Here is a 25521-nt window from a genome sequence, read left to right on the forward strand (position 1 = left end):
AAAACCCCACTGGTTCCCAGCTGTGGACTGTGGTCAACCGCCCTTCTTTCTCCTCTCCCAGGCCTCCCCCCCCCCTCTCTCTCCGTCACGGCCTCCCTTTCTTAGAGGCACCGGCGCGCCGCCCTCGGCCGGTTCTTCGTCGGGCGCTTCGCCGGCGACGAGGATCCGGCAGGTTCGCCCGCCATTCCCTTCTCTTCCGCTCCTGTGCTAAATCGAACACCCAAAACCCTAATGTATGCTATTTGCATTCGATTTTGACCGTGTATTTCACATGCTAAATTCGATTTTTTTTTTTGCGAAATTTATTGGGTGTGCATGTGTACAAACATGCCCTTTGCTCGGTCCGCTCCTGACTCGCGATTCGATCTCTTTGTTGCGTGCCGCGATGGAGTGCTGGCACTCGTTTAGTCCCCTTCGTTTTTTTCAGCTTAATCCCCACGGCCCACGTTTAGTCGACTTCCCAGCGAACCCTGCTGCTGCGACGTTGCCTGATTGTTTTTCTGTGTCTTGCAGGGGCACGCGAGCCTGGAGCCTTAGTTGATCGAAAATGGTGATGGCAAAACATTCTTCTCTGCCCTGCTTATATGCTTGTGCTGTTTCTTCTCTGTGTATACTGTGTTTACTCGTTGGGTTCTTGGTGAGTGCAGGTTAAACTCGAAGATTATGCCGAGGACGGCGGCCCAGATGCTGATGCCAGGGATCCCAGGGGGGCTGCTGTGGATCTACTGCCTGGCTCGGTGCATGCCAGCTTGAAGGAGGAGGTGATATGCTCCTTGACAATTACTGCTTGTGGGGTGTGGTTCCTGTCGTAGATGCAAAATTAGTAAGACACACCTGTAGTTAAGGAACAATGCTAATTTCTGCATTTGGTGCCAGTTGCAAGAAAGCTGTGCTCGAGTTATACGCTTTGCTAATTTCTTTTTTTTTTCTCATTAAAAAAGTAGCTTCTAATTGAATCAGTGGTGAAATCCATTTTTAGCTTTGGAGAACTAATAATAAAGTCCATCACCGGTCCCTAAACTTGTTCGGTTGTGTCGTCCCGGTCCCTAAACTTGCAAATTGACCGTTTATGTCCTCAAACTTGTTCGGCTATGTCATTCCGGTTCCTAAACTTAGAAATCACTCGTTTAGGTCCTCAAACTTGTTCAGTTGTGTCATCCCGGTCCCTAAACTTGGTTTTGAGTCTCATCTGGGTTAAAACAGGGTGATCTAAAAACTCTATATTAAAAAAATAATTCATAACTTTTTCATATGAACTCGAATGAAGATAAACTTTATGTCAAAATTATAGCCCTCGACACGGTCTACAACTTTGTAGTTGAAAAGTTTTTTATTTGAAGTCGCTTAGTGTCCCAAAATTTAATTTTAAATTTCAAAATCTATAGACTTAGAACAATATTTTGGGACCCTAGAAACTTTTCAACTATAAAGTTATATATCGCGTTGAGGGATACAATTTTGATATAAAGTTTGTCTTCATTCGAGTTTATATGAAAAAGTTATGAATTAGTTTTTGATATAGAGTTTTAGATCGTATTGTTTTAACCTAGATGAGACTCAAAATCAAGTTTAGGGACCGGATGACATAGTTGAACAAGTTTGAGGATCGAGATTACCCAGATGAATAAGTTTGAGGACCTAAACGGTCGATTTGCAAGTTTAGGGACCGGGATGACACAGCGGTACAAGTTTAGGGACCGGTGATGGACTTTACTCTTAATAATATGTCTTGTCATAGTGCGAATTCAGCATGACCTAAATGAATTATGTCATTCCAAACACAACTAAATGAATTATGGACTTTAATATATGCTTAAGATTTTGGATTGCTATTTAACACCAATAAAGATGAGATTTGTTTTGTTTTTGGTTAGCGAATATTTGGAAGTAACTGGGATACTATCTATGAAATTGCAAACATAACTAGACATTTCTACTTTCACAAGAATACAGCCATTTCAGTGCATTAATTCTGCTTTAGTAAGTTATGATACTGACGTGGTGCGCACTATAGGAGGGTCAACCAAGTTCTTCGTCCAGTAGTTTAAGACTACAATTTATTGGGATGGGGTTTTCACCAAAGCTGGTAGACAAGGTGCTCCAGAGACATGGTATGCCTCTTTTTGCCATGTATAGTGATGTGAAACTATCGCCAAAGTCAAAACCTGCCTAACATTTTGTCTTGTAGTCTACGAATTAATTGCATATATTATCTCACGCAGGTGACGATGATTCGAACACAATATTGGAATCTCTTTTGTCCTATTCTGTAAGTGCTTTGCCAATTTCCATGTCTAGTTGATGCTGCTAGCAGTACAACAACAACAACAACATAGCCTTTTTTCCCAAGCAAGTTGGGGTAGGCTAGAGATGAAACCCGAAAGAAATAAGTTCAAGGTTCAGGCACATTGATAGCTAGTCTCCAAGCGCTCCTATCCAAAGCTATCTCTTTAGAGATGTTCCAATCCTTAAAGTCTCTCTTAACCGACTCATCCCACGTCAGTTTAGGTCTACCTCTACCCCTCTTTACATTATCGACTAGCTCAAGGATCCCATTACGCACCGGCGCCTCAGGAGGCCTTCGTTGGACATGTCCAAACCATCTCAGCCGATGCTGAGTAAGTTTCTCCTCAATTGGTGCCACCCCGACCCTATCCCGAATAACTTCGTTCCGGACTCTATCCCTCCTTGTGTGCCCGGAAAACCACCGCAACATCCGCATCTATGCTACACTCAGTTGCTGCACATGTCGCCTTTTTGTAGGCCAACATTCAGCACCGTATAACATCGCCGGACGAATTGCTGTCCTATAGAATTTGCCTTTTAGCTTTTGTGGCACCCTCTTGTCACAAAGGATGCCAGAAGCTTGCCGCCATTTCAACCAGCCAGCTGAAATTCTATGCCTAACATCTTCATCAATGTCGCCATCCTTTTGTAGCACCGATCCTAAATACCGAAACGTATCCTTCTGGACCACCACTTGCCCATCTAGACTAACGTCTCCCCCCTCATGCCTAATCGCGTTGAAATCGCACATCATGTACTCGGTCTTGGTCCTACTAAGTCTGAACCCTTTCGACTCTAACGTGCGTCTCCACAGCTCTAACTTCCTATTAACTGTGATCAAATAAGATATTGTCTTGAAGAAACTCACCTTCATTTATATGATAGGACCTTCAGCAGTCAGGATCTGAATCTTCAGGTTCGTTGGGAAGTCTATTTGATTCTGACAACGAAGAAAACAATTCTCCTTTAGAGTCTAGGAAAGGAATCGACCAAGACATCAAGGTGATCTCTTAGCACAAGATGTTGATCGTTGCACTACTTATTTGAAATTCTTTGAATCAATCTTAAGAATATTTCTCTATCTTCAGCCGGAGCCTGATTCTTTCTCAGAAAAGTGGTCATATTTACTCCGAACAATGTACTTTTCACAGCAAGAAGTTGATTTAGCATTCAAGAAACTAGGTATGTACATGCTTTTGCACAACTGACAAATTTGTCCTTGATTGTTTAGATTGTGTGCTGTTGCTTGACTTTATGCAAAATCTTGGAACAGCTCCAAGACTACTGATTAAAAACTTTAGAAACATGTATGACATCCAACTTGTTTTTCTTGATACTCAGTATGCAATATAGTAATACTCCGGAACATGCTTATTTTCAGGTGATGAAGCTCCATTAGAACAGCTCGTGGACTGCATTGTCAGTGCTCAATCAGGAGGATTCTCTGGAGAACTGGAAAATGGTGATGCTACAAATGAGGTTCATACTTTATCCTGTTGCTTTTTTGTTTGATTCTATGTAGTTTATGTATATGGATTATCCCCTGACACATGAAGTGTGATAGTTATTATAGAAGTCTTCGAGATATGGATTTACATTCTAAAGAAATATTTTTTGGTAAAATGTTTCACTCTATGCAACATTTGTTATGCTGCATACTATACATACTATACTACTTATTAGTTCGAAGCTAGAACATTGCATACTTGCCCAATTCTGCGCTGATGTTTCCAGTTTGTACTATATCATGGTGTTTCTGAAAGGATTATCATTATATTCTTTTAAACATCTTGCCCCTGTTCTGCAGTTTGCTTTCATCTTTCCCCACCAATCTTTTAGACTTCCCTTATTCATCTCAATACTTGGAGGTTGTGGCTTGTGTCATATAAACTGAGATACTCACTATTTTTCTTCTATTTCTCTTTCTGTTGGCATACATTGCCACTCCTTCGATTGATTATAATAGAAATATTTCTAGCTATTATAGTTATTTGATATGATTTTTTCGGCACCCAATGACTATTTTGGATTTTGGATATATTAGAGATGTGTGTTGTGATTGCTAGTTCTAAAACTTAATGTCAAAAGTTATAAACTAAAATGGTATTTTTTTGCAGGGAAAGGCTGAAGCACTGTTTGGTGTTATGGAGAAAACACTTAGCTTGCTACAGAAGGGTTTTACCGAGGAAGAGGTGTCATCAGCTATTGACAATTGTGGTAAACCAAGGATTAAAAGATGCTTCAAATTGTGCTCAATGTTTTGATGACATCCGGAAATGTTTAAAATGGCACATGCATGTACTTTTCAGGTCAGAGAGCAACAGTTGAGATGCTGTCTGACTCAATTTTGGCAAGGCGAATAGCCAATAGCGTTGAGCAGAAAGAGGTAATTGAATGGTGTTTTATTCTTACTACTGTAAGCTTGTAATGGCATGTTAAAATCATCTCATATGGAGACTCTTGTCCAATATTGCATATTATATCATAGCATGGTGCAGAATTTACCATCGGTCTCCAGATTTAAATGATTTATATGGTACCCTGTTTGATGTTCCCTGAAGATTTTCTAGATTGTAACTTGATCTATCAGAACATGTATATCTGTAACAACTGAGGCCCTATTTGTTTCAGCTTCTGGGCACTTTTGGATCATTGGCTTTTGGGATCTCCAAAGATCAAATGCTCTTGGAAGCCAGAAACCAAAAGCACCTTGCCATGAGCTTTCCAGCTTCTGAGTTTTGGGTGCATTTAGCTTTTGGACATTCTGAAAGATAGTTATACAAAAGCTTTCAGAAGCTCAAACAAACAGGGTCTCAGTTTGATGGTCAATGAAACACTGTTCTTTAAAGCAGCTCGTGTAGCTGCAGAATTGTTGTCCATTTCTCTCAGACTCTGCGTTCTAATCTTGGCCTCTTACAATTATGCAGGTAAAAGTTGAATCCAACTTTCTAGGCGAGGCAGAAACTGATTATTCGACGTACCAGCCCTCATACTCTGCTGCGAGCTGTTATGATGACGACGACAACAGCACACATGTTAAAAGGGCTAAGAATATGTTTATGGATGACAGAGGGGCCTCCAGTAGTCACCCTGTCAATCCATGGTCTATGGGGCATTGTGCAAGGACCAGTGATATGCCTGTTAAGGTAGAACTTGAGGCAACGACACCAGGCCGGCGTGCAAATGTACGAGGTGACCTTGCTAAGCCCCCATATTTCTTGTATGGAAATGTTGTTGAGGTCCCAAAAGACACATGGCATCAACTCACACAGTTTTTATACAATGTGGAACCTGAGTTTGTGAACAGTCAGTTCTTCTCAGCTCTGTCTAGAAAGGAAGGTTACATTCATAACCTTCCAATCGATAGAAGACGTTTTGTGGTTCCAAAGTCACCGATGACTATTGAAGAAGCACTTCCATTCACAAGACAGTGGTGGCCCTCATGGGATACAAGGAAGCATATTAGTGTTGTTGCTATAGAGGCTGCTGGGATTGAGCAGACATGTGATAGACTGGGGAGGATGGTTAGAGAGTCAAGAGGAGTGCTTTCAGAAGAAAAGCAGATGCAGATTATGCACCAATGCAAGGTTTCAAACCTTATTTGGGTGGGTCGGGACAAGTTAAGCCCGTTGGAGCCTCATCAAGTGGAAAGAATACTGGGCTACCCACATAACCATACAAATCTGTTTGAACTAAATCAACCTGATAGATTTGCTGTGATGAGATATGCGTTTCAGACTGACACTTTGGCATACTTCTTGTCAGTTCTGAAAGACCAGTTTCCAGATGGGATCAGAGTGCTATCCATCTACAGTGGAATTGGAGGTGCTGAAGTAACGCTCCATCGGCTAGGTATTCCTTTGAAGTGTGTGGTGTCTGTTGAGGAATCTGATGTGAATAGGAAAATTCTGAGAAGGTGGTGGCTCAAAACTGAACAGACTGGGGAGCTGAGGCAGTTGCATGGAATCTGGAAGCTGAAAACTCAAGTGATTGAAGACTTGATCACTGAGTTTGGTGGTTTTGACCTGATTATTGGTGGGAATTATACTTCTTGTAAAGGTGGTACAACAGTAAATACAACGATGGGCATGGATTCCAACCACTTCTTCGAATATGCCCGTGTTGTTAAGAGAGTGAGGACTCAAGTTGGAGTTAATTAGCAATGGATATGATTCCATGTTTTCCATCTTTAGTGAGTTCTCTCTCTCCTTAGCGAATTGGCATGAACTGCCTTCTAGCATTTTGTGATCTATAAATGTAGGTGGTACAAGTAAACTTTGACATATTCCTTAGCTTTTACATTGTGCACAAGTGTAGAATTTTAAATGTGGTGGGTTAATATTTCTTATGCCTGTTTGTTTCTCATTTTTTTAGTTGATTACTGTGTATAAGTCTCAACGTATAGCTATCATTGATCTGTGTGGATCATCCCAACTTGAAGCCCCCTCAAAGCTGACTCCTGCCTATTTGCATGGGTTATGTTAGACAGGCCCTTGGGCCATGGGTGGCTGCCGCACAGGGCCCCTTGCTATGCTCCCCCCATCAAGGGATAGATAGATGGATTTGTATTAGGCATGGATCTCCTCTAATTGTTGCTGATTCTATAAACCAAATCCTAGGACATCCTTGTCCGTATATGTACACGAGATTTGTCTCTCCATAATCAATCTATTATTTCTTGAGCCATACTTGCTTTCACTGCCTTCAAAACAATTTTTTTAAATTAGGTTTTCTTTTCCTTAGTGTTGATTCAGTTAATGGATTCTACTATCTCTGAATCTGAACTGTGAAAAGAGTTTGTTTCCTTTCACCAAAAATTTGCTTGTAGTAGCAGCAATAATATTTTCTTTCCAATTTCATGTATACGATGAGCAATATTTTCTTTCCGATTTCATGTATACGATGAGTAATATTTTCTTGTATCCAAAGCATCCAGGATTTTGCTTGGAGCCTTTGGCTTATTAGGAATGACTGTGTCTTTAAAAATGCAATAGTGTCTTCGCCTAATGTGGGTATTTTCCATGTAATTTCTTTCATGCAGAGATGGGCCATTTTGGCGAAGGAAGATGGGCATCTTCAGATAGAGCAGGAGGTCCAGGTCCAGGTCCAGGTCCAGTGCTTGAAGCTACAAACCCAGTCCTGGCGATCCAGTTAGCTTGTTGTGTTCTTACCTCTTTGGAAGGATTAGAGAGTTTAGAGGGTGGATTTTGTTGCATTCTGGCGCTTTGTTGCGTCATGTTATTTCCTGTGCCTTTTAAATTGTACACAACCCCAGTGAGACGTTCTGCTTTCTTATAAAGTTGGGCCAAGAGCCTGTTATCTAAAAAAAAATCCAGGTTTTATGCAGAAGTGTTCGATTACTGTGAGGCCCTGATTGCAAGATGCTGGAAGATTAAATGGTGCTGCTTGCAGCCTGAATGAATACAGATAATAATAAGTCGGGAGCGCGTGCAAGACTTTTGTGCTGTCCGTTGTTCTGTTCTTAGGGTGTGTGGTTAGCAGGGCTAGTGCCATAGCTTAAGCAGTAGCCTCTTTTTGCATGTGAATGTGGTTGGTGACCCCAACGTTGGCGTGCTTGTACCCCCAAAACTTTTTCTATAAAAGCAGATTGCCTCTTTGACAAAAAAAAATGTTGCCAGAATCATACCAGATGGGAAAATTTCAACGGTTGCCTATGACATCATATAGTGATCGCTGGTAGAACGAAGAGCAATTGAGTACAAATGAATGATGAATAGCCTCGATCCAAAACAAATATTGGACCGAACATTGTCATACAAAGGATGCATCCTTGCATGGAGCTAGTACAAATCAGGCAAACTGAATTCAGCGCAAACTGATACATGGACTCAGGGGGCATGCTCCAACACTCTTCTAATACTTTACAGAACGGCTGATGATCAACATTTTGTTTTCCTTTGTAGGGGTGAGGGGTGATAATCTCGGACAAAAAAATCACACATTGCCCATCTTATAGCACAGCAGGCAATGTCGGTCTCCACTGGTTTCTAACAGACATCAATTTGGTCCTTAACTAATCCTTCAAGCCATCCTCTCAGTCCCATGTCACCATCCTACAAAGGCGCATTGCTTCCGTGCATGCTCAGGGATCAACTTCACCAGGACGTCCATTGGCACACTCTTCAGCTCTGTTTTGATAACACCAGAGTAGTAGAAAAGATTAGTTGATCAGGAGTTAGGGTTTTAATCAGAACAAGTGAAGTCAGTATAACAGACTGACCATGGGGCTTGAAGTTGAAGAGAGGTGGAAGGAAACGGCCATTTGGTAGGCGTGTGTTTGGATCCCGAAGTTCATCAAAGAATGGATGGATCAATGCTTCCAACTGTAATGAGTAACCAACTTGCAGTGTAAATAGTAGTAACCAAAACTTGCGAAAAAACTGTCTAATGCAGTTATAACTGATAGGAAAGTAACTTGCTATCTAAATAATGCTTAAAGCAGTGAAACAGCAATGATAAAGGAAGGATACTAAATGCCATGCCCCGTGTTTGCTCCCACAATCAAGTTGTACTTACTGCAGTAGACCGAAGCTTAGGTGAGTACTGCAGAAGCCTGGACACAAGATCAACTGCTTCAGCAGGCATCCTTTTATGGAAAATCTGCACAAAATGACAATAATGTAAGATCTTAACCTTGGTGGAGGTTAGGGATAGGACGAGAGCTGCTGCAGTCCAATACAACATACCTTATGCCATGGGTGAACTTTGATTTGTGGGAATTTAAACTCAGTATAATTTGGATTCATGCACTTGATTTCTTCACGTGTTGGTGTGCCCAGAACCTGAGAGAAAAATGAGATTAAAACAAAGGGAAAGCAACCAATAGGAAGCAGTTTCATTGGGATGCAGATAATAATTACCTTGATGATTTCAACAAGTTGGTCAACGCCACTGTCTCCAGGGAATAGAGGCTGTTAAAAAAAACACAATCAGATTGTAGGCAGAGATAAGCTGGATAGTCCCCCCATGAGCCATGTAAATTGTGTGATCCCTTACCTGCCCTAGAAGCAGCTCAGCAAGAACACAGCCAGCAGACCAAACATCTATTGCTGTTGTGTATTCAGTAGCACCAAATATGAGCTCTGGAGCTCTGTAGTACCTAGAACAGATGTAAGAAATATTTGGTTCTCCTTTTACCTAAAATAGTAAAAAATAATTAGGCACGCACAAATACGAGGATTCCTGTGAATGTCAGTTGATTTTGACCATACCAGAACTTTCGCGCTGCCAAAGTCACACAATTTCAGCTGATGAGTATGAGGATTCACCTGTGGTAGAAATAGTATGCATCAAACCATCTGAAGCTGCATTTATAATTGACTAAAGATGAATGCTCCTGTAAGTGTTCAAACAGATAGTGATGATTAGTCTAGATATACCAGGAGATTTTGTGGCTTAATGTCCCTGTGGCACACTCCGATGCAGTTATGAATGTATGCCAATGCTCTACAAATCTGTCAATCACAAGGTTATAAATGGCATGACTATCATGCAATTATACGTGGACAAATTAATGACTCCAACAGAATAAGCTTTACCTGATACATATAAAGTTTTGCATATATCAAAGGCATGCGCTGGTTCATCTTGTTATAATGTTTAATGACACGATGTGCAGTCTCTGGCACATACTCAAGCACCAAATTGAGGTAAAGTTCCTCCTTCTCAGTCTTTGAAAAGAAACAGTGCTTCAGAGCAACCACATTTGGGTGGTCAAGCACTCGCATAGTTTGCAGCTCACGGTTCTTATATCTCTTGTCTTGAAGAACCTTTTTTATAGCTACAGTCTCACCAGTTTCCAGACACTTGGCCTGCACAAGATCATTTATTTACCCAAAAAAAAGGTGTAGGAGCCATTAGTCAGTACCTGAAATGTAATACTAAAATAGAAAGCTGAGCAACTCAAGGTGATACCAATATTATTATTCAGTAACGAACCTGGAAAACAGTCCCGAAGGACCCATGACCTACCACGCGCTCCGCCATGTAGCTAATGGTCTGCAGTGCACATGTATAATTCAGAAATTTAGTACATAATACTTGTTTTGTTATGACTTATGAGATAGCAGTAAATAGATAGAAAGGGATATCCCATTGTCTATGACATAACATATATATATTTTTTGTCAAAATACCTGCTTAGCCTGCCCGTTTCTCCCATCAATGCTAGTCACTATGATATGACCAGGCTCTGTCCCATTGCCATTGACCACAATATCTTCAATGTCCTGCGTTATTTCCAAGCCAAAACCGACTACAAACTGATAACCCACCAAAAAGTAATTTACAAACTACTTGAGGGAATTTGATTACCTTATCATCCCTAATGTTCATATTGCCCAACTCGTTCGGAAGTCGATCTGCATCACTGCTAGAACTTGTGTCATTCTGAAATCCCACAGAAGAGCGTGTCACCCCTGCCGAGGCCATGCTGTGACAGAATTATCTGATTTGTGGTACAAACTACTGTTCAATGGGCTTCCCTAAAGAGTAAAGACAGTGATGTGTTCGATCAACCTGCAAGCAAACAGCATGATTATGGAAAGTCAAAAAAACACATGGTGATTAGGATGCTCCACTCGAGAAATGTGGCTCTACGAAATTTTCACTGGAAACACATTCACTTGCAGACATGCTGTACTTCTAGATAGACCTGGGAGACTCGACAAAGGTAGACAATTCCTTTCCAAATCGGGAAGTCTCTTGCCCCTATCCTAATCAATTAGAAACGCTGTCTGTCCAGATTATCCACTTCCCGAGAGCAATTCAGCTCTGATCATAAACGAAGACATCACAACAGAGTCGACATCTGGCAGCTTCTAACCGACCATGGAGCATAAATCATCGAAAAGAAAAGGAAAGAAAACATTCTCGACGCAGATCACCAAATTCGCGCCAAAGCTGCCACCTTTCCCCACCAATCTATCTCCATTTATTCACGCATGAAAGAGGAGAATCAGCACGAGCAATAACAAACGAGGGAACCCCAAAACACCCTTGTTCCGAAAATTACCAGAAAAAATGATAAAAGGAAAGAACCACCTTCCCTGTCTACTCCTCCGGAATAGAACCAAACCGAACGCTCGCCCGCCCCATAACGCCACCGCCCATCTATCTCACGGATCGCCACCACAACCGCGGGAGCCGCGGCGGAATCAAGCGCCCGCCGCCCTCCCCACATCCCCGGATCCAAGAAGAGACGCAAGAGACCAGCGCTGCCGCGGGGAGTGGGAAAAAAAAGAGAGAGAAAGAGAGAGAGGGTTACCGGATCGGCTCGGCGCGCGGATCGGCGACACGGGCCGCTGGGTTGGCGGCGGAAAGCGTCTCCCCTCTCCCTCCAACTCCGGCGCGGGGAGGATTGAAGAAGAGAGGGGGGCGGAATGGAGGAAGAAGGGAGGGAGGCGACGCCGGGGAAAGAAAGGCAAGTTATAACGCACAAGAAAATTGCAGCACAGCAATAAATCAATTATTATTATTTATTTAATTGGAGAGAAAAAAGACCGGATTTTTACTCATATTATTATGGCTGTTTGACCGTTGAAAGGTTCCGGTCCAGCTGCGCCAATGCATTCATCCTCTTCTTCTCCAGAGCCTCTTTTCTTTTTCTTTTCACCATTTCCTAAAGATTTGGCCTCTTACTGTTTAGAATCTGTAGGGATGAGCAAGAATGCAAGAGTTGAATTTTCAGCTTGTTATGCAGTTATTTATACTCTAGAATGAAGCTGGAAATGAAGGAACTAGTGGTTTTCATGTGGTCGGATATGGTTTCACATTGTTTCTCTCTTCTAGTTGAAAGGTACAACATTTATGCTCCTTTCGACGAGATATCTTGTGTATGTCTCATCTTGGTGATGCATCATATTGCAAGTTTGTTTGCAAGCTATCAATCTTAATGCTCCGAGATATGCAATCCTATTTTGTTTAAGCCTTGATGTGTGACTATCCTGAAATGGGAAATCGCAACCCACATTCTTTTAAATGTGACAAAGTTCCCTCCTCAAAACAAAAGTGACCAAGTTTTTAAAGGAAATGGAGAGAGAAAAGCAGCTCAAGATACGTCTATTAGCAATGCTCCTCAAAACAGTTGTGTAAATTTATTGACAATTTTTTTTTTCGGAAAAGCATTTTTCGATGAAACGAGGACATATATGTCGAGTTCAGTTGAGGACACGTATTCATAATTCAGTCAGGGGTGTGAAGCTGAAGTGAAGATAGCAAATGATTGGGGTCCGGCACAGGCTGTCATGGTCGGGGCGTGGAACCCACTCTCTCTCTCTTCCCTCTTCCTCCCTGCCTGCAGACAACAAAAACAAAAACAAGTCCATTAGATACTTGAAAAAAAGCATGCCATTGTAGCTTAGCTAGCAAATACTACTTGTGTATATATAAACATTGTGGCTAGGCCGGTCACCAGACTCTATCAGTAATCATCAGAAAAATCTTTCAACAACCTTTTCGCTCACTTTTCCTCGTTAGATCATTGGGCCTTGCAATCTATATGCTTATTTCTTTGTGTTGTAAAGCTGTTCGGCGAGAGTGCGAGTGCATCTACTCATTGATGCTTGGTGATCATTGCTGTCGAGAAAAAAGTTTGGATATTCTAGTTCTGCATAGTCTTTTTCTCATGGCACCTTTTGTTGTGTTCATAAACCTTTTTCTTCCCAACTGAGCTAGCTACTTATGCTTCGAAGAAATTTGCAGCAACTGTTTGAAATGCAAGAAGAATTTTCAGGGGCGCATTTTATATTCTTTTTACACCAAAACCATCAAGCATCACTACAAAATCTATTTCTTTGTTTTCTTCTGAACAATATGCTTAGTGGATGAAGCACGGTACTTGCCCAAATTTTTGTATTTATAAATACCAATATTATAGCTGTAATGAGCAGACACGTACCGTGTCGTCTACTTCCGTCACATGTATGGCGTACATTTACATCAGGTAGAATACGATCTGGTGTTGTTTATCTATCAGTGAGAACATCGCACTACATGAATGATACGGGCCCGACAGAGTTAAACAACTTCCTAGTATTATACTACAACCTTCGTCCTCGTCTCGATTAAACAACATGGATTCCCCTGATAATGCCAGCGTAACTGACTGTCCAATCACGCCGTACTAAATTACTGACATGATCAAATTTTAACTGAACCCGTCGAAATCAAGAATTTAAAATTTGGCAGAAATCAAGAAGCAAGAAAAAGGCAGGAGACCAAGACCCAGGCCGACATGACAGTGCAGCTATGTCGTTCATCACCGGCCGCTCACGGCCGGCACGACGGATCTTAAACAATTCAGAACACGGCAATTAGTCCGGCCAAAATGCTTTTTTATGTTGTTAACAGAATAGTTTGTCAGCTGGAAATGTCATTGTTTTCATACTGGCATGCATGTAATCCGCAAAGTTTGAACTTTGAATAGCATGCCATGCCATGTATCAACTGTCAAGCAAAGCGAAATTGAGACCCCAATTGTTTGAAATTTTCTGCTGGGCCAAAGCTGGGTTTAATTTGTCAGCTGCAGTTGGCATGTGGGGAAGAAGAATCGGTTGCCTTTTTTTATGACAGCAGATTGCAGTGATCCTGACAACTCGTTGGTATGAAATTTATGCAGCAGGGCCCCCCGGTATTTGAGTCGCTTCAAATTTGCTTGGCTGAACCAACGTGCTATTAGTTGTTTCAAAATCGCTCCACCGAATCAACCATCGCTTGCGATCAAATTTGAAGGACAACTTAGCGGATCAGTTTCAAATGTTGATTTATCCGTTTGTCTTCAGTAAATTCGAACGGAGGTTTCTCACGATAAACTTGTGGGGCATCTTCATCTTTAAAGATGGGTACGCGGATTTGATTGGCATGTCAAAAGAAGGATTATGCGTTTCTGATTTTTTTAGTTGGATGTGTTTTTCATTTTTTTTTGGTACAACTAATCCAAGTTATATTAGTACACTAGCTAGCAGCATCTTAAGTAGTTATACTTTCACATCAAAAATACATGACAGTTGACAAAGGGGGGCATGCATTGAACTTTTGGCAAGGTTTTCTCTCAAAGCTGCTCTTGAATGGATTAGGTTGTTAAGGAGTTAGCAAGTAGAATGTGAAAGTGATGGGCTTGACCTTGGCTTGCTCGCCCCATTATTAAGCAAAAGCGATTTAATTTGCATATGAAAATGGATAGACTTACATATAGTATTAAACAACAATCTGGTGACTACCACGTGTATAAACAAACAGATAAAATGAAATAATCCTCAAAAAATTTATAACAGACAGCTTGTTGATGCTACTGTGCAGACTTTTTTTAAAGAAAACACTGTAGACTATCGATTAGCTTGTAAAACAAAATATTGAGCACGTACTTTGAAACCTTTACGTGGGCCATTTGTGGACACATTTTGTAGACTTTTGGGCTGGGCTAGGCCTAGCAGTGCGGTTTTTCTTTTCTAAACTGTTCTTGTCCACTTTAACGCATTGGAGCATTCCACTAATCCCATTTGCAGTGTCATTTTCACCAGGGTTGTTAAATTGCGTTATCAGATGATGTGGATAAGATTTGCCTGAGCTGCTATAAGGATCAAGGAGCCTGTACAATACAAAGAGGAAACGAGTACCTGCAATTCAACTTCTACAGCGCATCCTCTGTAAACTCAACGCTATAGTTTTGTGAAGACACAACTGAGGAAGCACTTTGCTGAAGAAAAAACTACGAGTTCTACCGGCCCTCAATCATACAAGTTGTGGTATCAAGCAATAGTTCTAGCATCATTCTTTGATGAAATGGAGGTTTAGTTTATCCGCGTAGACATTGTTTAGCATCATATTATGGAAAAATTGCAGCTTCAAAGGCTTGATCAGAAAATTCAGGTCAATAAGACCTACCCATATCTTCCCCCATAATCCAAACAGAATATCCTAGAAGCTTCCTGTGCATAGAGATAAACATCTGGAAACTTCCCGAATCTTGTGTCTGCAAACCACTGAAGATCCGAAGGAACATATCATGATACCACTCTCTCTTTCTTGTGATCCACAAGCTGGAGCAGGGGGAGTGCCACGTCGCCAATTTCTCCTCCGGCACGAACGGCCAGAATAAATTGCGATGGTGATGACACTTGTGCTTGCCGATCTTCTCAACCAACACTGTAGCCAGCGAAAAGGAAGGAACTCGAGAGGACAGGGAGGAGGAGGGAAAGGGCATCTTTCCTCCTCACCTGTCACCCACAACTACTCTAATATTTGGTGGTGACTGCTTGTTGCTCTCTCATTGGACACCCAGCGGTAAAAGAGAGAAAAAAATAAGCATAGGTTGAACACAGGTGTTTTGATGAATACCATCATTTTTTGTGTGTAAATCTCTTGTCGAAGTGTGTCACTCTCTTGGCGGATAGAGCAGCAATAAGTACCATGATCCATTTCAAATTATTTGTCATTTTTACTTTAAACTAAAAACAGCTTGAAGCATACGACATGCTCAGAGTACATGTTCATGGGAGAGTAGGGGACTAAGGAAGTATAAGCGCCAGAGTTGCAGCAATATAGCTAGTGGCATCATAAAGTCAAACTTGCAAATGTTAACTTTAGTTTAGGATTATGCCCATATAGATCAACTGGATATTCTAGGTGTGCCTTGTTCTATATGTTTATGATGACCCAATTTTATTGATGACGAGCTAAACGCATGATCACATATACTCTGTCTCACACGCACTAGGAGAAAAAAAAATCCATGTCTCGCACATTCTTCTTTGGAGGACATGACTGACCAAAAAGTTTTTTTACCCGGAAAGAGTGACCAATGCAAATCAATGGGCCGCAGAGTAACTCTTGCAGACGACGTTGCATTGTCTCTTCATTTTTTGACTTTTGCCGTGTTTAGTTCCCCTTAAAATTCCAAAAAATTTCCGGTGCTACAGTAATTTCGAACGTTTGACCACTAACTAAAAGTCTTAGGTGTGGATAACTGACAAAACTCATTCCATAACCCCCGGGTGTAATTTCGAGACGAATCTTTTAAGCCTAATTAGGCTATGATTGGACAACGGCGTACTACAGTAAATAATATCTAATGATGGATTAATTAGGCTCGTTAGATTCGTCTCGCGATTTAGAACCCATCCGTGTAAAAAGTTTTATAAATAAATTTCATTTAGTACTTCTAAATGCCAAGATTCTGTTTCCAATTTTTTTTGGAAAATGGAACTAAACACGCCCTTTGTTTGTAAGGAGCGACACGTACTTAGGACGGGGCACACTTTAGCTTTTTGCACGATTCGATCTGCAGCAAGTGTGGGCACGCTGCTCTTCGGCCGCCCACGTACCACGTTCTGCTCCGTACCATATCGCTGAAATCACTCTACTTCTTTATGGTAGGGAATTTTGAAAAATTGTTCAATAGCATACGCTGACGCATGGACATTGGGAGCTACAGTATGGTTTCCATCAAGATATTTTTTTTAAAAAAGTAAAAGAGCTACTTCTTTCTTTCCCTTCGCTGTAAATTACTGATCCACTTTTGCAGGCACCATTTATAGTTTGACTAATCGTTACTCCCTCCGTCCCAAAAAGAATGTAAATCTCGTTTCTCGAGAAGTCAAACTATTTCAATTTTGACCAAATTTATTCAAAAAATTACTAACATTTGTGTCTCCGAATAGATGTAGTATAGAAATATATTACATGATTAATCTAAATATACTTATATTGTAACACAAATATTAATACTATTTTGTATAAATTCGGTCAAATTTGAAATTGTTTGACTCCTCGGAAAGCGAGATTTACATTCTTTTTGGGACGAAGGGAGTACTGTAATAAGAAGTTATAAAAGATTGATTTTACAAACAAAATACACCTTGCAGGCATTAATTTGTTGTTACTATGCTATGGTCTGCATAGTTTTTCTTTATATTTATCAAGCTCAATAATACCTTACGATATATCATCATTGGCTGTTAATTGATGTTTTTTTTTACATTGGTATGTTAAGGATAGGGATGGGAAGAAATGTTTTCTTTGGGTCTAAGGCCACTCAAAACTCCTCTAAATGAGGTGGTCGAAATGAAATCAGAACCACCATATGTCCATATCAGATTACTTGAGGGTCTAGCTGCATGGATTATAACTTCCAATTAATTACTATACGAAATCAAGGCATGCCACATATCTTATAGATTACTTGAGGGTGGACAGTGAATACATCGAGGAAATGCCAGAGGTTCACCTTTTGCCGTGCAAGAAAGAAGAAACACTTGGCTTCTACGTTCCACTAATCTTTACCATGTGATCCTCACTCTTCTCCCGCCAAAAAAACAAGGATAAATATAACCTGTGTTTTATTAAATACAACCGCGCGCAGGTCAGCAACTAGCTAGTTCCTTGTTAAAAACAGAAACAAGCACAGCGACAGCTGATGCTTTTACCACGAGTTAATAAAAATAAAATTGCAACTTGCAGGTAATAGTTCCATAAATACACAGCAGGAAACACATTTCTCCCCTGCAAGTAGTAAAAGAAAGCATGTTTTGATCAAACCAAAAACATGTTTCAATCAAACTTAAATGCTTAAATAATCATGAACCTAATGATAAGCTTATTTTAAGAGGCTAAGTAACAAGTAACCTCTACTTACACACTAAAATTATTATTATTCTTTGTTTCTAATCGTCTTATAAAAGTGGGGGGGGGGGGGGGGATTGTGCGGTGGTCGGCAGCCAATCACACGGGCAAGCGACGGCCACGTGTCCGTGCATCAGCCGCGTGCGCGCGCCCCAAACGCGCTGCCACCACCCGGTCACCGGCCCGCTCCCACCGGTCGCCGCCGGTCACCTCCGCGCACGCACACGCCACGGATAAATATCAACCACCCCCTCCCGTTTGCGCATTTCTTCTTCCCCTCTCCTTCCTCGTCGTCGTCCTCTTCAGATCAAGAAACCGTGTCCTAGAAACCATCGAGAGCGCCCTTCCCACCCCTCAGATCGTCCAAAGACGGCGGCTTTCGGAGCTTCCCGTGCTTTTTCCGGCACGACGGGTGGTTCAGTTTCCGGATCGGGCTGCTCTTCCTTTTCTGGTTGCCGGCGAGCAGGCGGCGGCGGCCGTCCTTGGATCGGGAGTTGTTTAGCTTGTTAAGGTGCGGAGATGGTGGCCGAGGCGGAGGTGATGCATCAGGCGCCCGTGCCCGTGCTGGAGGTGCAGTACCACCGGTGCGTGACCAAGGGGGTCGATGAGGTCGTCGGGATGTCTGCGGCGGCGGCGGCGGTGGCCACGCCGACGGAGGTTGAGGTCGAGGTCGAGGTCGCCGTCGAGGTGCCTCGCATGGTGAGTTACTCAAGCTCGGCCTTTCTGTTGTAATATTGATATATAAAAAAGTCATTTGTTTGGGGAATCGTCAGACTGAGAACATTTAGCCTTTTTTGGAGGATGCAGGGTTGCTTGCAAGTTTGTAATCAATTTCATGTTATGCTAGGTGCTGTTATGAATTACTGTTGTGATACTATTATTGAAGTCTGTAGGACAAGCTCAGGAAGTTTTCTTTCCATCTTCCTTTTCGTTTTGGGGGAAAAGTTCTGCGTGTGGATGCAAAAGTCTGATATACTTGCTTGAGAAAATTAGCTCTTTCTAGAGGGGGAGGTCTAGTGTGGTGGTTGCACAGTTGTAGCCCTCGGGGATGAGAAAGTGGGTGGTGAAATTATTGAACCCATATCTGTAGCTGTAGTGCGTGGTGGTTGTTGAGTTGTGATTCATGCTTTTGCAGAAGTTCCGATTATCAGATGAGTTTGTCCTAATGGTTCTTAATCTGATCATTAACCGTTGGTCTATTGCTGCAACAGAAATTTCGCTGCTCCACAGTTTCATAGCCTGTTTCAGTGTATAGTGGGCTAGTGGGTGAACCATATGTGTCTGTGGTATATCCTTACCTGAATAGGTGCGCAGATTGTCAACTGAGTATACTCTTAATCTTACCAGCAAAAATAGGAACTTCTTTGGAAACTGACATAGTTAGGCCAATAGGCCTTAGAGGCTTAGACACAGGGCTTTAGCTTATCAATTAGGATGTAACATTGGCTAAACTTCTTATTGCTTTCTACTATTCAGCAAACGAGGCACTAATTGTCTTCGTTTTTGGTATAGGGACTGGAGCAGCCTGATGCTGCACCGAGTGTATCTGTGGAGATGCTACAGTTTGTGCCCAACATCCGGTCTGGTAGCTTTGCTGATATTGGGCCTAGGAGGTACATGGAAGATGAACATATCCGGATAGATGATCTTTCTGCTCATCTTGGCTCGCTGTTGGTCTGCCCGTTGCCGAGCGCCTTCTATGGAGTAAGTGATTGTCTTTTCACTGTTGATGCTTGCTTATGTTATATATCCTCGTCAACACCACCTGAAGCTCTGAACTGATCAATTAGCTGCACCCACCTGTATTTCAGGTTTTTGATGGACATGGAGGTCCAGATGCTGCAGCCTACATGAAAAGGCATGCAATGAGGTTCCTGTTCGAGGACAGTGAGTTCCCACAAGCATCACGAGTCGATGAGTTGTACCTTCAGTCTGTCGAGAACTCTGTTCGAAGAGCTTTCCTGCAGGCTGATCTTGCTCTGGCTGATGATTTGGACATCAGCCGCTCTTCTGGAACCACAGCGCTCACCGCATTAGTCTTTGGAAGGTAAGGTGCACTGCGGTGATTGAAGTTGGTTATTGCTGTTACTTGAATCACATTGGCCTTGTCTTAACATGCCTGGGCTTCCTCTCTCTTGCAGGCAACTGTTGGTTGCGAATGCTGGGGACTGCCGGGCAGTCCTATGCCGGAAAGGTGTAGCCATGGAGATGTCCCGAGATCACAGGGCTAACTATGTCGAGGAGTGTGAAAGGGTTGCGGCGTCTGGTGGATACATCGAGGATGGCTACCTCAACGGCGTCCTGTCCGTAACCCGGGCCCTTGGGGACTGGGACATGAAGACCCCTGATGCCTCAGCATCCCCACTCATTGCGGAGCCAGAGTTCCAACAGGCCACTCTCACTGAGGATGACGAGTTCCTCATCATGGGTTGTGACGGGATCTGGGATGTGATGACAAGCCAGCACGCGGTGAGCCTCGTGCGGCAGGGCCTGCGGCAACACGATGACCCTGCACGGTGCGCAAGGGAGCTTGTCATGGAGGCGAAGCGGCTAGAGACAGCCGACAATCTGACCGTTGTTGTCGTCTGCTTCGTGTCGGAGCTGGGCGCGCAGCAGCAGGAGCAGCCGGCGAGGCCGAGGGGCTATAAGAGCCTGTCAACAGAGGCACTGTGCAACCTGAGGAGCTGGCTTGAGACCGACCACCGCTAGAGGAAGAGGGTTAGCATGGAGGAAGGACGGATTGGTTTGGGATGTGTAAATACAACTCGCTGACAACACTGGTTGACGGATCATGAGGCGCTGGGTTCTAGTTTACCATTTGTTGAGAGGCTGCTGCCGAGTAGGCAGGTCAGCTGCAGCAGCAGCCAGCAGTTTTGTAGGTTATTTTTCACTTTGTTTTTTTTTTCTTTCGTTTACCCCTCAGTAGCCGTTGCTGTTATTGTTAACACTTGACACCTCTCTGTTGTACATATATCTATTGAAGTTGTTGCCATCCGTGTATGGTTCATTTGCAACTATCTGTTGCAAGTAGTTTCTTTTGTGATGCCGGAACTTCATCAAAAGCTCATTTGGTCATGCCAACCTTGAATCGCTTGGTGGTTTAGCAGCCAGTTGTTGAGTCGTTTTGCAAGCAACTGTTGGGAGTCTATAGGCTATAGCCTTTACTCGGCCTGAAAGCCGTGAAAGCCTGTGTTCAGTAAGGTTCGTGGCACTAAGCAGGCTTACAGGCGTCCTGTCTCAGTGGTGACTGATGTTCATCAGTCCCACCAGTAGCTTCATCAATGTCAAGGTCTCGCTGGTCTGGGTAGGACATGCGAGCGTTTCACATGTGGCATGGCGAAATAGAAAACCAGATGAGCAGCAGCCAGCAGCTACGTACGTGGTTCATTCGTGTAGGCACAACCTGAGTGAGAAAGCAGGGAGCAGGCACAGCCACTGCATTTGACCACCCAAGTGCCAGGACCCAGGATAACGCAGGGGATCAATCAGCTTTGTCTTTAGTTGAGCAGGTAGCAGATGAAAGTGGACTTGTAGGCACCTGTGCCAATCACCAATTCACCGGCGACCAGCGGGTTAGATAAGTCAAACGGGACAAACTATGGGTACGGCTGCCAAATCCACGCACATACTAGCAGATATACAGGATAACAGCGAAAAATGCACGGATAACTCGAATATATATCAGTGTCAGTCAGCTTGGTATTCCTATCTCTTACCTTATACATGAATATATGGTGACACACAGATTATAGTTAGTATTTTTATATAAATAATAACATAAATAATATAGTAACAATGATAAAAATAATAATTTAGAATTTTATGTTGATGCACTTTAAGATTTTATTATAATAATATAATTTTGATTCAGAAAGGAAAAAAAACGAACAGATATCGATGGGTCAGTCCCAATTCAGTGAAATTACTACGGAAACATCCATGACAAAGTGAGTTATCTTTTGCTCGCTACTATCCCCCACACACTAACGCTAAACAGTTGCTGGCCGCGACAGGGAAGATTGCCTGTCCTCATAGCCTACGGAGGCGCAGAAGGAATATAGCAAGCGACAACGTGGTGTCACGGTCACAGGCGTTTCGGCTCCACTGAAATTGCTCAGGTGCAGTTTGGTTCAATAGCTTATCACGACTCGTAGATAGCAGCTTGTATTTACTCTTTTGTCTGTTCAGACATCAACATACATCCAATCTTGTGCAGGGCAGCAGCTAGTCTGCGCAGCTTTCAGAGGGCCATTTTTACACACCTTCTCGTTGAAGCTAAATCAGCATGGGCGTCTGAATGGACCTTCCAAAAGGGAGGAAGAGATCAACCATCGAGTCATACTCCTCTCTGCTAACCTGAGCTGCATTCAGCATCTGCAGCACACATCGACAGGGAAACAAATCAAGTGTCTCGAAAGCAAAAGCAGATACATCCTTGTACTCACACAAATATCGTCAAGGAAAAGTAAAATCAGCTGGTCACCTTTTGCACAAGCTTTGAATTTGAGACAACAGGAGCAAGGGCAGGAAGCTGGTGAATGGAGAGCGCATCAAGCAGTACCAGAACCACCACTTGCCACTGCCTTGATCGTAGAGAAGGAAGCGGGTCAAAAAATGACATTGTGTCGATCAAGTAGCCCTGGTAGCAAATAGATAAAACACATCACATAAGATGATCCAAAAGGCTCCGCGCATACTGGTATCAAGCTAACCTACAAATTAGTGCATATCAATTCTTGGTCAGGCTATTATATTAGTTCCTCGAGGCATCCGACTCTCACCAGAGTAATCTCCAACTTTGAAATCGGGATCTGCAACCTCAAGTTTGATACAAGTACTGGCAGGGCATTGCAAACACATGTGTCTAGAGCTCTTCTTATTTCCCTCGAGTGCCCATCTTTAAGAACTATCTTCTCAGGATATTCCCGCCCATTGGCAATCAACAACTCTTCCACAGAACCCCCATCAAGCCCATACACATAGGCCAAAGAAGACCGGGAGATCCATCCAAATAGCGCGGCCCATATTGTTGCAAAACCGGACAGCTGTAAATAAATTCATGTTATGCTGAGATTGAATCAAATGAAGCAAAAGTTGCATAGTTTTTTTTCCCTCAAGAATACTCACTGTTAGACTGAAACCTTCTGGAGGCGTGTCATGCCAAGAATCATCAACCTCAAACATGTCTGTATCCAGAAGCACAGTCTTCTTAGGCCACTTCAAGACATCCCTATCAATTTCAGGTTCTTCATCCCCGCCACTGCTTTTGTCATTGCTGCATTGTTTCTGGTGAAGCATGTCAGGCAATATGATGATTCCAGCCTTTGAAACTGAACTTAAAAAAGGTATGAGTCAGTACCAATCAAAATGACGAAATTATGTGCCTCAAATTATATCAATGTTTGAATTATAGACTATAGTGAACATAAGCTCACCTGCGTCATCTACTTCTGATGTGCCTGAAGAAATAGCTTCTGCCGCCTCAATAAGTGCAGCAGCACAAGCCTCTGCAGATGCACGCCTTAGTGAAATGTCTATGCCTTCCTCAGACTGTTTTATACTACTTGAAGGGCTTTCATATAGTTTGCTTGATTCTAGAACACTTCCATTCTCATCCGCCCATGTCACAGACTGCATAACGCTCTTAGACCCAGGAAGCTTCATTGAAGACTTCAGTACATGTTTCATCTTCTCATCACATGTCTCATCTTTTCCAGTGCTCACTGTTTCGCTAAATTCTTTGCATAGCTGTTCAGTGTAAGCTTGTGTTGAATCTTTTGCTGCACACTGAGATGATGAGGCGTAATTGTCTGTCAACATAGAACTTAACAAGTAGTTATACTGATTCATCGTCCCTTGCTCCATGTTTGTCGAGGCATCACCAATAATGATTGTACTTGTAAAGTCCACCTCATGCCCATCACTTCCACCAGGCCTTTTTCTAGACTTACTCTTCTGTGACTTTGATGGCGCTTTACTTGCTTTTGTTTTCTTATTACTAGACCTTTTCTCTTCCAGAACTACATCCTCCAGCTGCTTTGCAATGGAATCAGATATGCAAGATGACAACATATTGTTATCTTCCTCCTGCTTCAGCATCTTCGATGGGGTTTTAGTAGTCTCCTTTCTAGGTGGCTTTGTATTATCACTAAGAACCATGTTGCCCATCTTCTCAGCTATTACTTCTGAGCTCACATGTGTTTCAACTGATGGAGATGTACTTGTCATGCCATCTTCACCAGGAGCAGCATTCCTAGAATCCACATTCTCGATTCTGGACAGCTCAGTTCCAGCAACTTTGTTCTGCACAGCTGGCTTTTGCCCTGAAAACAGAACACAAGCTCACTGTTTCTTCAATTGTTCGAAATTTAAGACAGGCCGAACAAAGCGCAAGAATGGAGTTAAGCATCCTTTCATGTACAGAAATGTGCCTGCAAATAAAACTACCGTTACTCTTGTAGACATTGTTACACTAGAAAATTATTCTACAAAACCATAGACTAACCCATAATGCCTTCAGAACCCAGAGTTTGCTTCTACAGTGCAAGTTCCCTAAGAAAAATAGTAGGAATCCTAACGGACTGTAAATATTCTTGCAAGCGCAGGTTGAACCGCCTCAGTAGCACAGTCATGATCTTTATAAAATTCAAATGCAGCAGTAGATATCAAGAGCATTCCATTGGCTAAAACACCAAGGGTGAAGCAACCTCCAATCCTCCATTATGGAGCCACGATCCGGATTCCATTAGCTAAAACGCCAGGAAACAGTACCTGGCTATTCGCATCCTTCCATACTTCAAATCGCAATTACAAAATTGAATGCAGCTATGAGCAAGCAAATTATGGAATGCTCACCATCGGAAGTGCGGTCGCGGCGCGGGACATACCCCTCGATGGCATCCGAGGGCCCAACCCAGTCCTGCAACGTGACCTCCCCTGCCCCGGCGACCTCCTTCTCCTTGATCTCTAGCTTCATCCCCTCGTCCTCCTTCATCCCATCCGCACCCCGAAACCCTAACCCTTGGCCCTCCCCGGCGCCGACGCCGGCGCCCTCGACGAGCGCGACCACGGCGTCGAGCCGCTCGGGCGGGACCCCGAAGGGGCGATCGGCCGGGAGCGACGCTGCCAGGGCCGCGGAGGCGACGAGGCAGCGCTCTGAGCAGAACCTGCGCGCCTCCTCGAGGTCGTAGACGCGGTGCTCGCGGAGGGAGATGTGGAACCGGGGCCCGCCGGCCGCGGCGGCCGAGGGGAGCGGGTTGGGGCACGCGGGGTTGCCGCAGGCGTCGGCGATGGTGCGCTCGGTGACGACGTCGTCGTAGTCGGCGCGGGAGAGGAGCGCGGAGGCGGCCGCGTGGAGGAGGGCCTCGTTGGAGGCCGCGGCGCCGTCGAGGAGCGCCATCTGGACGCGGAGCACCGCCGAGGCCACCGTCCGCGCCGCCTCCGCCGGACCCGCGGCGGCGGACGCCGCGGCGGGTGTGGAGCTCATCGTCGGGCGCGGGGAGGGAAGGTTCGAGAAGGCGGCGAGGGGTATGGGGAGTTGCGGCGAACTGGGGGAGCCGAGCCGAGGCTGCGGAAGAAGCAAAGCGTCAGCGACTG

General features: G+C 43.4%; 4 protein-coding genes across 6 annotated transcripts; 2 read left to right on the forward strand and 2 right to left on the reverse strand.

Moving 5' to 3' along the window:
• The first annotated feature begins 19 nt into the window (after positions 1-19).
• Positions 20-7635, forward strand: LOC120697364 (probable inactive DNA (cytosine-5)-methyltransferase DRM3). Of its 3 annotated transcripts, none has more exons than XM_039980558.1 (13): positions 20-172; positions 514-550; positions 648-761; positions 2015-2111; positions 2223-2269; positions 3172-3288; positions 3375-3468; positions 3668-3765; positions 4404-4503; positions 4596-4672; positions 4918-5052; positions 5214-6478; positions 7328-7635. In XM_039980558.1, the coding sequence occupies exons 2-12, from the start codon at positions 548-550 to the stop codon at positions 6444-6446; spliced, it is 2115 nt and encodes a 704-aa protein (XP_039836492.1). In that variant the 5' UTR covers positions 20-172; positions 514-547; the 3' UTR covers positions 6447-6478; positions 7328-7635. The 3 variants fall into 3 exon arrangements, with proteins under 3 accessions (XP_039836492.1, XP_039836493.1, XP_039836494.1); XM_039980559.1 differs by having other exon boundaries at positions 3181-3288; XM_039980560.1 differs by lacking the exon at positions 4918-5052 and having other exon boundaries at positions 22-172.
• Positions 7636-7999: 364 nt separating this feature from the next.
• On the reverse strand, positions 8000-11749 carry LOC120697366 (shaggy-related protein kinase alpha-like). Its single transcript, XM_039980561.1, has 13 exons — positions 11573-11749; positions 10621-10824; positions 10443-10535; positions 10246-10305; positions 9846-10118; positions 9687-9761; positions 9519-9575; positions 9304-9444; positions 9168-9218; positions 8994-9089; positions 8824-8907; positions 8528-8630; positions 8000-8435 (listed from the first exon to the last, which is right to left on the reverse strand). The coding sequence occupies exons 2-13, from the start codon at positions 10735-10737 to the stop codon at positions 8353-8355; spliced, it is 1233 nt and encodes a 410-aa protein (XP_039836495.1). The 5' UTR covers positions 10738-10824; positions 11573-11749; the 3' UTR covers positions 8000-8352.
• Positions 11750-18189: 6440 nt separating this feature from the next.
• LOC120697369 (probable protein phosphatase 2C 47) lies at positions 18190-20942 on the forward strand. Its single transcript, XM_039980565.1, has 4 exons — positions 18190-18624; positions 19438-19629; positions 19737-19972; positions 20067-20942. The coding sequence occupies exons 1-4, from the start codon at positions 18445-18447 to the stop codon at positions 20632-20634; spliced, it is 1176 nt and encodes a 391-aa protein (XP_039836499.1). The 5' UTR covers positions 18190-18444; the 3' UTR covers positions 20635-20942.
• Positions 20943-21817: 875 nt separating this feature from the next.
• LOC120697368 (putative RNA polymerase II subunit B1 CTD phosphatase RPAP2 homolog) lies at positions 21818-25514 on the reverse strand. Its single transcript, XM_039980564.1, has 6 exons — positions 24781-25514; positions 23361-24248; positions 23053-23255; positions 22707-22970; positions 22409-22564; positions 21818-22299 (listed from the first exon to the last, which is right to left on the reverse strand). The coding sequence occupies exons 1-6, from the start codon at positions 25409-25411 to the stop codon at positions 22201-22203; spliced, it is 2241 nt and encodes a 746-aa protein (XP_039836498.1). The 5' UTR covers positions 25412-25514; the 3' UTR covers positions 21818-22200.
• Between the last annotated feature and the right edge of the window lie 7 nt (positions 25515-25521).

The sequence above is a fragment of the Panicum virgatum genome, chromosome 3K (assembly GCF_016808335.1).
Source record: "Panicum virgatum strain AP13 chromosome 3K, P.virgatum_v5, whole genome shotgun sequence".
Classification (NCBI taxonomy): domain Eukaryota; kingdom Viridiplantae; phylum Streptophyta; class Magnoliopsida; order Poales; family Poaceae; genus Panicum; species Panicum virgatum.